Raw genomic sequence first — 12,937 nt, 5'->3', positions numbered from 1 at the left:
CAACGAGCTAACATCATCATGTGCTGGGACTTCAAAACTTGCTCCTAAGGAGAAAGGCCCTCCAACAAACAAAGTCCTTGGATAACTCCAATGGATTCCAGCATTCAGTTCCACTTCATGATCCTCCATCTGGAAGGGCTCCCCAAAGCTTGGGTGAGAAGGAAGAGTTATCAAAAGTCTTGAGCACTTGGACAAGCTCAGAGGGGCAAAACAACAACAACAAAAAGAACATTATCTCCTAGGGGGTTGAACTATCAATCAATCAATCAATCAGAATAGAGCTGGAAGGGACCTTAGAGGTCTTCTAGTCCAACCCCCTGCTCAAGCAGGAGACTCTATGCCATTCCGGACAAATGATTGTCCAATCTCTTCTTTAAAACCTCCAGTGATGAAGCACCCACAATTTCTGGTGGCAAGCTGTTCCACTGGTTAATTGTCCTCACTGTCAGGAAGTTAATTCCAGGTTGCTTCTCTCCTTGATTCGTTTCCATCCGTTGCTTCTTCTCCTGCCTTCAGGTGCCTTGGAGAATAGCTTGACTCCCTCTTCTTTGGGGCAGCCCCTCAGATACTGGAATATTGCTAGTCCTTCTTTTCATGAAACTAGACATACCCAATTCCTGCAACCGTTCTTCGTATGTTTTAGTCTCCAAGCCCTTAATCATCCCGGTTGCTCTTCTCTGGGCTTTTCCCAAAGTCTCAACATCTTTTCCGCAATGGGGGTGACCAAAACTGGATCCAGTATTCCAGATGGGGTCTTACCTAAGGCTTTATAAAGCAGTACTAATACTTCACGTAATTACTAGGACTAGAAAACCTGCAAGCTCCCTTCCAGCTCTGTTATTCTCTATTCTGTATGCAAAGTGGCTTCAAGCAAACCAGCCAATTTTGGGTGTCTCCAGGCAAAAACATTTCTCCAATCCAGCAAACGTGTTGTGTCGAGCTTTTCATTCTACTCCGTCAATCAAGCGGAAAAAAGTTTTAAAAGCTTCTTTCAAACCTCAGATTTGCACAAAGAAAGAAAAAAAAATCACTGCTTTTCATTTAAAGGAATTTAATTCCCTGCATAGCAAGGCACTCCTTTGGGGAGGTGGCAAATCTTGTTGTTTTCCTGGAAAAGCAAGCTAGGGGGATGGAAGTGATCCCGAGATCCTGAAGTTCAGATCCAAATCCAGCTATTGATCTACCAGGACGTCAAGCTGTTACCTCTGATCTTCAGTTCCCAGTTTAGGAAATGGTGCTATTTTTTTGCAAAATTACGAAGAAGGGGGGGGGGGGAAGAGGGCCCTTGTTTAATACTTGCATGCTTGACATGCTCTAATTGATGGTGGGTTGATCGCGCTGGAGAAAACAAAGTAAGTTAGGGAAGCTTTTGATTCAGAAAAACCCATGTTTTTCTCGGCATCCGTGAAAAGTTAGGGCTTACTTTGAAAGAAAGAAAGAAAAAAAGAAGTTTTAAATGACCAGGAGCCTGGATTTAGGCAATGAGAACCGTGCAAATAATTGCAATGAATGGGATCAAAGGAATAGCAATCAAGATGTGCCTGTTTTCTTCACATCCAGCCCTGCTAGGTAGGCTTCTGAGACAATCCACCGGGCGATTCCCTTTTTCTGGAGGCCTTGAGTGCAGGGGAAACGCTCCAAATTTTCAAAGAGGGGCGCAAAACACCTTCCGCGCAAGCCAGCTCGGTTTCTGTTGGGAGAGGCGACGGTGAGATGGAACGGCCTATAAATCGATTTTTTTTTGAAATAAAAACTTCTGGAAGAAAAAGCCTTTTCCAAGTTCCAAAACAGCAGATTCCTCAACCTAGTGAGGGAGGTGGTGTTTCTTAAGTCCCTCCTTAGAGCTGACCTCGGCATCAGGTGAGGCTCAAGGACAAGGAAGGTCCAGGAGAACTTAATGCTGCATTTCAAAAGGGCACCCCATCTGGTTCAAAACTAAGTCACCGCTGGAGCTGCAGAGCCCAAAACAGAAGGAAGCAAAGAAGAATATTTCAGGGGAAGAAAAAGCCACCGAGGAGAGCTGGGACAGGATTCAGATTCTGAAGATCACGGAGCATTTCAGGTGAGTCGGCTCAAGACCGTCGGCGAAGGCTATTAGGAAATACATCGCCTTCCGGATTTTGGCCAGCTCCACCAACCTCTCTCCAAACTCCAGCGCATCGGCTTCGTTGCACTCTATCACATCGGGCGCCTCCGGCGTCTTCCAAAACACCCCCACCGGTTCCAAGAGCTGCCTTCGCATGAGGTGGGTCAAGTCCGGTGTCCAGTGTTGAGACGTCCCGATGATGGTGGCCTGGCCCGGCCGATCCAGGACCACTTTCCAGCGTAGGAAACGGAGACCGTGCTGACGCGAGAAGTCCAGTCGGAAGACAAACTCGTGGTCCTGGAGGAGCTTCTCGCCGTCTTGAGGTTTTTCGTTCTTCTGCTGGAGGCTCTTCCCGCGGATCCGCATGATCTCGGTCAGCTGGGCATCCTGGACCAAGTGCATCTCCAGTTCAGCTGCCTCGGAACTCATCGTTCTTCTTTCTTTGGGGAGATTCTGCACGGTTTCGAGAGCGACCAAGAGGTGTCTGGCAGGCAGAAGGAAATCTGCTTCTGCGTCTTCGCTCACCTGCTGGTACCCCAGTGATGCTAAGCAACGTGGCCCGGGGAAGCAAGGTGCCCGAGGGGGTTTCCTCTGGGTGTCTCATTTTCCAGGGAGGGACAAACCGTTCGTCGATGGCAGGATCGTCCCCTGGGCTAAGTCTCTTGATGTCGGCAGCCCTAACAACCTGGCTTAACAACCGTTCCCAAGTAGGGACAGGTTTAACAGAATAACAGAGCTGGAAAGGGACCTTGGAGGTCCTCTAGTCCAACCCCCTGCTTGGGCAGGAGACCCCGTACCATCCCAGACAAATGGTTGTCCAATCTCTTCTTGAAAAACCTCCAGGGATGGAGCATCCACAACTTCTGGAGGCAAGCCTTTCAGAATAACAGTATAACTGAGTTGGAAGGGACCTTAGAGATCTTCCAGTCCAACCCCTTGCTCAAGCAGGAGACCCTATACCATTCCAGACAAATGGTGGTCCAATCTCTTCTTAAAATCCTCCAATGATGAAGCCCCTACAACTTCTGGAGGCAGGTTGTTCCACTGATTAATTGTTCTAACTGTCAGGAAGTTTCTCCTTATTTCCAGGTTGCTTCTCTCCTTGATGATGATGGTGATGATGATGATGATGATGATGATGATGATGATGATGATGATAATAATAATAATAATAATAATAATAATAATAATAATAATAATAATAATAAAGTTGGAAGGGACCTTGGAGGTCTTCTAGTCCAACCCCCTGCTCAGGCAGGAACCCTACACCATTTCAGACAAATGGCTGTCCAGTCTCCTCTTAAAAACTTCCAGTGTTGGAGCATTCACTGCTTCTGGAGGCAGGTTGTTCCACTGGTTAATTGTTCTAACTGTCAGGAAGTTTCTCCTTAGTTCTAGGTTGCTTCTCTCCTTGATCAGTTTCCACCCATTGCTTCTTGTCCTGCCTTCAGGCGCTTTGGAGAATAGCTTGACTCCCTCTTCTTTGGGGCAGCCCCTGAGATACTGGAACACTGCTATCATGTCCCCCCTCGTCCTTCTCTTCATTAAACTAGACATACCCAATTCCAGCAACCGTTCCTTATATGCTTTAGCCTCCAGTCCCCTAATCATCTTTGTTGCTCTTCTCTGTACTCTTTCTAGAGTCTCAACATCTTTTTTACATCGTGGCGACCAAAACTGGGTGCAGGATTCCAAGTGTGGCCTTACCAAGGCATTGTAAAGTGGTATTAATACTTCACCTGATCTTGATTCTATCCCTCTGTTAATGTAAGCTAGGACTGTGTTGCAAACCATCCAGGGATGGAGAAAAAGGTGGTTGTGTCTGAATGGCAAAAGAAGATACTTGGAAGAGCCATCCAAGCGAGCTGGCACTCTCAAGATTGGCTAAAATTCAACTCCCATACTTCCCAACCAGCCCTGTTGTCAAAGGGCGAGAGAAAGAAGAAGAAGAAAGCTTTTTAGAAAGGTAATTGCAAATATTTTTCTTAGTGGTGACTGAACCCAGGCCGCCTGCCAAATGATTCTGGTTCCAGACTATTGCAGGATTTAAAAAGGGTTTATAGAAAAAAAAGCACTCGCAATTCCACCCAGGGATTTGACCGGTGGCTGGCAAAAAAACCGCTTTCGGTTTGCCAAATAAATGGGGGTCAGGATTGGACTGGAGGCTAAAACACACAAGGAATGGTTGCTGGGATTGGGTATGTCTAGTTTAATGAAGAGAAGGACGAGGGGGGACATGATAGCCAATGTTCTAGTATCTGAGGGGCTGCCCCAAAGAAGAGGGAGTCAAGCTATTCTCCAAAGCACCTGAAGGCAGGACAAGAAGCAACGGATGGGAACTAATCAAGGAGAGAAGCAACCTAGAACTAAGGAGAAACTTCCTGACAGTGAGAACCATTAACCAGTGGAACAACCTGCCTCCAGAAGTTGTGGGTGCTCCAACACTGGAGGTTTTTAAGAAGAGACTGGACAGCCATTTGTCTGAAATGGTACAGGGTTTCCTGCCTGAGCAGGGGGTTGGACTAGATGACCTCCAAGGTCCCTTCCAACTTTATTATTATTATTAAGAAGCAACTGATAGAAACTCGTCAAGGAGAGAAGCAACCTGGAACTAAGGAGAAACTTCCTGACAGTGAGAACAATTAACCAGTGGAACTACCTGCCTCCAGAAGCTGCGAATGCTCTAACACCACAGAAGTGGTGGCAGATACTGAAGGATGTTGCTAACATACCCAAACACACAATCACACTTAAGAATTTTTTAAGAAGAGACTGGACAGCCATTTGTCTGAAACGGTATAGGGTTTCCTGCCTGAGCAGGGGGTTGGACTAGAAGACCTCCAAGATCCCTTCCAACTTTATTATTATTATCATCTCATGAATGGAGGGCACGTGAGACAGCCCTTGGCGAATACGATCATGGAAAGATGAAAATCCCTCGGTGTGCCACCTTCCGAATTTCATTCATTAAGAGGTTCTCTGGAGATCCTCTGGCAACGGAGGATGACAACACAGCTGTAGCAGCACAACAACTCCTTCTAAGTTGCAATTGCACACAATGGATGTGGCCGGACAAGCTAGTCCGTGGGCAAGTTGGTGGCATCTAGTCAACCTTCCCTGATATATTTAGGAAACGCAGAAGCTCTGGAATTTGATTATTTATGACCGTTTTGACCATAGGGTGTTCCTCAATTTGCAACCGTTCGTTTAGTGACCGTTTGAAATTACAACAGCACTGAAAAAAGCGACTTGCAGCCAGTCCCCCCCCCCCACGTACAATTGTGGTTGCAGCGTGCCAGGTGGTGCTTTCACATTTGCAACTCCAGACAAAGTCAGTGGGGAAAGCCATTAGGTGAATAATTGTGTTATTAACTTAGCAATCGCAGTGATTCACTTAACAACTGTGGCGAGCAAGGTCATAAAATGGGGCAAAACTCACCTAACCACAGAAGTGCTCAGCAACAGAATGTTGGAATCAACTGTGGTCATAAATCAAGGACTACCTGTGCATTAAAGCAGTATTTCTCAATCTCAGCAACTTTGAAGACATAGTTAGACTTTTTTTAGTGCTTGTTCAGCTGATGTTATTCAGGGCTGTACAGAGACTTCAGATAAGAATTGGTGTAAGAATTCCCACCTCTTTTTTCCCTCTTTATATATCTTGATTAAATGTCAAAGTCCAACATTAAAATCCAAACTAACATAAAAGGGAAAACGGGGAAACCAATTAAAAGGGACCAAAAATTTACAACGAATTTACAACGAAGATGGCCTCTGATTTGCGTCAGGTCCGGCGATAATAACAAGTCGACAGCCTCTCTCTCCATTTCAACCAATAGTACCAGTTTCTCGAAATACAGAAGTCCTCAACGTAGGACCACAATTGAGCCTAGAATTTCTGTTGCTAAGCGAGACAGTTGTTCAGGGAGCTTTGCCCCATTTTACAACTGTTCTCCCCACAGTTGTTAAATAAATCTGGTTCCCCCATTGATTTTGCCTGTGAGAAGGTCACAAAAGGGGATCCCGTGACACGGACACCCTGTCATAAAGTCAATTGCCAAGGGTCCGAATTTGGATCAGGTGACCGTGCTGCGAGGATTGTAAGTGTGAAAAATGGTCATGGAATGGAACGGAATGGAACAGAGTAGAATAGAACAGAATAGAAAATAGAAGAATAGAATAGAGAATAGAATAGAAAATAGAATAGAATAGAACAGAAAATAGAATAGAATAGAATAGAATCTTTATTGAGAATAGAATAGAATAGAAAATAGAAAAGAAAATAGAAAATAGAATAGAATAGAATAGAACAGAATAGAATAGATGAGGATGGTGATGGGAACAGAAAATAGAATAGACTAGAGTAGAATAGAAAATAGAAAATAGAAGAAGAATAGAATAGAAATTAGAAAAGAATAGAATAGAGAATAGAATAGAATAGAAAATAGAATAGAACAGAAAATAGAATAGAAAATAGAATAGAATAGAATTTTTATTGAGAATAGAATACAATAGAAAATAGAAAATAGACTAGAACAGAATAGAATAGAATAGAATAGATGAAGATGGTGATGGGAATAGAAAATAGAATAGAGTAGAATAGAATAGAAAATAAAATAGAATAGAATAGAAAATAGTATAGAATAGAATAGAATCTTTATTGAGAATAGAATAGAAAATAGAAAATAAAATAAAATAGAATAGAAAATAGAAATTAGAAAATAGAATAGAGAATAGACTAGAAAAGAGAATAGAATAGAATCTTTATTGAGAATAGAATAGAAAATAGAAAATAGAAATTAGAAAATAGAAGAATAGAATAGAATAGAAAATAGAATAGAATAGAATCTTTATTGAGAATAGAAAATAGAAAATAGAATAGAAAGAATAGAATAGAAATAGAACAGAATAGCAGACTTGGAAGGGACCTTGGAGGTCTTCTAGTCCAACCCCCTGCTCAGTGTAACCTTGAATGGCCACTAAACGAACTGTCGTAAGTCGAGGTCCACCTGTTCCAACAATCCATTTCCAAAACATCCACCTTCATAAAGGCCCTGGAAGCTTCTCCCTTCAGGGCGACGAGCACCAGGAAGAAGCCGAGTGCTTTTTCTCCCCTTCAGCTCAAAAGGCCACGATGGAAAAATCCGCCTTGAGCAAACAAGCCAGAAGAGATTTGGGAGTCCAGAGAGGAAGAAGGAAGATGTCAAATAATAAGACGCCGGGGAGCTTCTTCCTCTGCTTGAATAAGATCCCCCAGGACCAAACGGGGAGGCTGTGAGGACGTAGAGCAGGGGTGTCAAACTCAATTTCATTGAGGGCCGCATCAGCATTGCGGTTGCCCTCGGGGGGGGGCAGGGGTATGTGGCCAGGGTGGGTGCGGCCTACTGGGTGGGCGTGGATGAAGTGGGTGTGGCCTACTGGGTGGGCATGGCCAGCTCTACATCGTTGGCGTCAAGGGTGCCTGTGGGGGCCTGGGCAGGAGTGGGGCAGATCTGGGGGTCTCTGGCAGAAGGGGGTGGGACCGGGGCAAGCGCCAAGGCATGGTCCATTTCTCCATTCCTCACAAAGGGTGACCCCTCCCCAGCATGCACCCAGGGGGCGGGGGCGATGCGGCAGGGGCCGGTCCCTCGCTGTTTCCGGACGGCCTTGTGGAGCTAAGACTGAATGCATTTCAGCATAGATGGCCACCCCAAAATTGTACATTGGCTCCCGGCCGGTCTGGGCCAGGGCCACGGCAGCGGGGGCCTTTCCCTCACTGTTTCCAGGATGGCTTCGGGGGCCACATGAAACCACGTCGCGGGCCGCATCCGGCTCCTGGGCCTTGGGTTTGACACGTCTGACGTAGAAGAAGGGGGGTCTGAAGCAAGATACAGACAGTCCTTGACTTACGACTGGCCACGTCATGAACATTCTAGGTTACAATAGTCTTCAACCCTCACCCACCCCCAATTTTACGATCCATTCTGGAACTCACAACTGCTACGCACACACAAACGCACACCTAGACACCCCCAACGCGAGCACCCCAACGATCACGTGATTGCATTTTGGGCGCTTGGCACCCAGTCCTCATTTTATGATTGGCTGCAGCGCCCCGTGGCTATGAATTAATAATTTATTTTTTAATTTGTATCCAGCCTTGGTTCTTTTTACAAAGAACTCAAGGCAGTGAATATATCCAACACTTCTTCCCTCCTCCTTGTTCCCCCCTCCCCACAAGAACAACGTACAGCCGTTCGTTTAGTGACCGTTCAAAGTTACGATGGCACTTATGACCGTTTTTCACACTTAGGACCGTCGCAGCGTCCCCGCGGTCACGTGATCAAAATTCGGACGCTTGGTAACTGACTCACCTTTATGACGGTCGCAGCGTCCCAGGGTCACGTGATCCCCTTTTGCGACCTTCTGACAGGCAAAATCCGTAGGGAAGCCAGATTCACTTCACAACTGTGTTACTGACTTAACAACTGGAGTGGTTCACTTAACCGGCGCGGCAAAAAAGGTCATAAAATAGAGCAAAGCTCACTTAGCAACTGTCTTCCTTTCGTAAATTGTGGGTCATAAGTTGAGGGCTACTTGTACATCAGTGTATTTAGAACTACAAATTATTGATAACTGTAACAAAGATGTTTTTATTTAGTTGATAATAAGAATTATACTAGCCCAGGGGTAGGCAACCTTGGCTCTTTTATGACTCGTGGACTTCAACTCCCAGAATTCCTGAGCCAACATGTGGGGAACTTTGGCCCCTTCATGACTCATGGACGTCGACTCCCAGAATTCCTGAGCCAGCATGGGGGAACTATGGCCCCTTCATGACTCATGGACTTCAACTCCCAGAATTCCTGAGCCAGCATGGGGGAACTATGACCCTTCATGACTTGTGGACTTCAACTCCCAGAATTAATGAGCCAGCATGGGGGAACTATGGCCCCCTTTATGACTCAGGGACTTCAACTCCCAGAATTCCTGAGCCAGCATGGGGGAACTATGACCCTTCATGACTCGTGGATTTCAACTCCCAGAATTCCTGAGCCAGCATGGGGGAACTATGGCTCCTTCATGACTCGTGGACTTCAACTCCCAGAATTCCTCAGCCAGCATGAGGGAACTATGGCTCCTTCATGACTCGGGGACTTCAACTCCCAGAATTCCTCAGCCAGCATGAGGGAACTATGGCTCCTTCATGACTTGGGGACTTCAACTCCCAGAATTCCTCAGCCAGCATGGGGGAACCATGGCCTCTTTATGACTTGTGGACTTCAACTCCCAGAATTCCTGAGCCAGCATGGCTCAGCTTGGAAACCTCTCCCTTTCCCCTCAGCATGGCTGGCTCAGGAATTCTGGGAGTTGAAGTCCACGAGTCATAAAAGAGCCGAGGTTGCCTACCCCTGGTCTAGCCCAATATGAGATAGCAGATATTAATGGAAAAAGAGAGGAAATATTTGATGTTGCAACATGAGATTTATACTACAGACTTATGCACGCTATTGAACTATTAATCAACCCAGTCATCAGCTTGCTTTTTAAATATTCAACTGTAATATGAGAAAAATCAATAAAATATTATAAAAAAAACAAAAACCACAAAGTATCATTTTGCAGAAGAAAAATTTCACACAGCCTCCACTAGAGGGCAGCACATCCCTTCAGGTAAGGAAGAAAATAAAGCGAATTTTGTCTCCTGTGTATTTTCCTCAAATGACTTGCAAAGTACTCTGCAACGCAACCATTTATCAATATCCCATCTTTTTTTTTTCCCAACAGGTTTTCCAATCAGAAAAGGAGCACAAGATTACATCCCGTGGGGAGAAGAAATTGCTTGCAAATCTATGGAGTATGAGAGAACGTGCATCCTGGAATAAAATATGCCTGGGGTTTTTTTTTTGTTCGTTTGTTTGCATCTCATTGATTCTAAGCCAGTCCCTCTCTCTCTCAGCCCAACCTACCTCACAGGGTTGTGGTTGTGGGGAAAAGAGGAGGAGGAGGAAGGAATATTAGGAAAATTAATAATAATAATAATAATAATAATAAAATTGGAAGGGACCTTGGAGGTCATCAAGTCCAACCCCCTTCTCAGGCACGTAACCCTATACCCGTGGTGGCAAACCTATGCCAAAGCTTTTTTTCGACAATTTCCAAAATGGTTACCTTCTGCCACAGAGCCTCTCTGGACGCCAACGCTGAGCAGGCGGCCACGAACCAGCAGTTGCCCACCTGCCCTTGGTGTAAGTCATGGGAGCTGATCCCATCCACAAAGAGGTGGGGGTCCTCACAGATGTCCTGCAGGGAGAGAGGCAAAACAGGTTACTCACTGAAGCCAAGCAGGAGGTGGGCGTGGGAGAAGGTGGATGCGGAAGTTCAAGACCGCCTTAGGTCATTTTGGTCCCAATCTTCATCTTCGGTGTGTGACTCTGGGAAGGAAGCATTACGGATTTATTTGATGGCTAGAAGTTTGTGCCGCGGCTTTGGTCTAGCTTACGGAAACATAAAAGCCCTCTCTCCTCCAATTTGAACACTCCCTCCCAACAGCAACCATGCAAAGTAGACTGGACTGTGGCCCTGTTCCCACAAAAAAATTAACTGAGTCAAGGATGTGGTCCAGTTCCAAAAACCAACTCAACTGGGTCAATGACATGGTCCCATTCCAAGAACCAACACAACTAGGTCAATGACATGGTCCCTTTCCAACAACCAACTCAACTGGGTCAATGACATGGTCCCGTTCCAACAACCAACTCAACTGGGTCAATAATATAGTCCCATTCCAACAACCAACTCAACTGGGTCAATAATGTGGTCCTCTTCCAACAATCAATTCAGCTGGGTCAATAATGTGGTCCTCTTCCAACAACCAACTCAACTGGGTCAATAATGTGGTCCTCTTCCAACAATCAATTCAACTGGGTCAATAATGTGGTCCNCCATCTGTTGCTTCGTGTCCTGCCCTCAGGTGCCTTGGAGAATAGGTTGACCCCCCTCATCTCTCTGGCAGCCTTCAAATATTGGAACCTTGATATCATGTCAGCCCTCGTCTTTCTTTTTATTAAACTGGACATATCCAATTCCTGCAGCCGTTCTTCGTATGTTTTAGCCTCCAGTCCCCTAATCGTCTTTGTTGCTCTTCTCTGTACTCTTTCTAAAGTCTCAACATCTATTATACATCGTGGTGACCAAAACTGGGTGCCGTATTCCAAGTGTGGCCTTACCAAGGCCTTGTAAAGTGGTATTAACCCTTCACGTGATCTTGATTCTATCCCTCTGTTGATGCAGCCTAGGATTGCGTTAGCTTTTTTGACTTTCATTTCTTTCCCAGACTCAGCACACTGCAAAAACAGGCTCCCTCTCCTTAGCAGAGACCCTCCTCCCTTTAAAACCATCTTCATGGGCTAAATCAGGGGGTCTTCAAACTTGGCCCTTTGATGACTTGTGGACTTCAACTCCCAGAATTCCTCAGCCAGGCCCCTGTGCCTGGAGCTGAAGTCCACAAGTCATCAAAGGGGCCAGGTTTGAAGACTCCCCTGGGCTAAATCCACTTCCTCTAAATTTCTATCGTTGTATCAGTGGGGGGGGGGGAAGGGAATAATTTATTTATCACATATACAGGAAAGCCGAACGGGTGTGTGGAGAACAAAAATGAATGCAGTTCTGCAATTTGGTGACCGATGACGCACTGGAGAACAATGTCTTTTCTGTCCAACACCAAGTGGCCTCTTGTCCTGTCATAAATCATTTTCCAGAAAGGTTGCAGGGCAAAAAAAACCACAAAAAAAACCCACCCTAATTTTGTTCTTCTCTTTGCAAATCATGGTCTGCATTGGCAAGAACGGAGAACATCTGCTTTGGGAGACCAACCGTGCAGAATCTCAAGTTATTGCTAATTTTTTTTCCCCCTCGTCTGGAAAATCTCCAGCACCCCATTTGGGAGAGGATGTTGTGAAAGCCCACTTTTCAGTATGACACTGAAGGCTACCAAACCTCTCCAGATGCAGTCAAAAAGCAGTGAGTCATCGAAAATTTCCTTCTCTTGCTAATTCAGCCCTTCAAAAGGGCTTCCTGCAAACTTGAGCCAAGCATGTAGAGCAGAGCCACAAAGATCAGGGGTCATCCTAAATTGTAGGATGAATTGCTAAGGGGAGTAGGCATGTCTGAAAAAGAAACAGATGGGGGGGTGTGTGACAGGATAGCAGTCTTCCAGTATCTCAGGGGCTGCCCCAAAGAAGAGGGAGTCAAGCTATTCTCCAAAGCCCCTGAAGGCAGGACAAGAAGCAACGGATGGAAACTAATCAAGGAGAGAAGCAACCTGAAATTAAGGAGGAATTTCCTAACAGTGAGAACAATTAATCAGTGGAACAACTTGCTGCCAGAAGCGGTGAATGCTCCAACACTGGAAGTTTTTAAGAAGTGCCATTTGTCTGAAATGGTATAGGGTTTTCTGCCTAAGCAGTGGGTTGGACTAGAAGACCTCCAAGGTCCCTTCCAACTCTGTTATTCTATTCTATTCTATTCTATTCCATTCTGCACTGGTTACCAGTGGTCTTCCGGGTGCGCTTTAAGGTGTTAGTTACCACCTTTAAAGCGCTCCATGGCATTGGACCTGGTTACCTCTGAGACCGCCTTCTGCCACAGATTCCCTCCCACAGACCGGTACACTCCCACAGAGCGGGCCTCCTCAGGGTGCCGTCGGCCAAGCAATGTAGGCTGGCGACCCCCAGGGGGAGGGCCTTCTCTGTGGGTGCCCCCACCCTCTGGAACGAACTCCCCCCCGAGATCCGGATGATTCCGGATCTCCTTACTTTCCGCCGCGCCCTCAAGACATGGCTTTTCCAGCAAGCGGGCCTGACCTAGGGA

At 45.9% G+C, this 12,937-nt stretch overlaps 2 protein-coding genes across 2 annotated transcripts in view; both read right to left on the bottom strand.

Moving 5' to 3' along the window:
- CAPN5 (calpain 5) overlaps positions 1 to 10,369 on the bottom strand; it is a gene marked incomplete at its 5' end in the record, with an annotated part of 38,738 nt that extends 28,369 nt beyond the window's left edge. The window contains one exon of the mRNA XM_015825476.1: positions 10,238 to 10,369. Coding sequence (XP_015680962.1) covers positions 10,238 to 10,369 — 132 coding nt within the window. The remainder of the gene's footprint in view (positions 1 to 10,237) is intronic.
- OMP (olfactory marker protein) lies at positions 2,033 to 2,515 on the bottom strand. Its single transcript, XM_015825475.1, has one exon. The coding sequence runs from the start codon at positions 2,513 to 2,515 to the stop codon at positions 2,033 to 2,035; it is 483 nt and encodes a 160-aa protein (XP_015680961.1).
- Positions 10,370 to 12,937: the final 2,568 nt, after the last annotated feature.

The sequence above is a fragment of the Protobothrops mucrosquamatus genome, unplaced genomic scaffold (genome assembly GCF_001527695.2).
Source record: "Protobothrops mucrosquamatus isolate PMUCROS unplaced genomic scaffold, P.Mucros_1.0 scaffold2650, whole genome shotgun sequence".
Classification (NCBI taxonomy): Eukaryota; Metazoa; Chordata; class Lepidosauria; order Squamata; family Viperidae; genus Protobothrops; species Protobothrops mucrosquamatus.
This window is presented reverse-complemented; position numbering and strand designations above follow the sequence as displayed.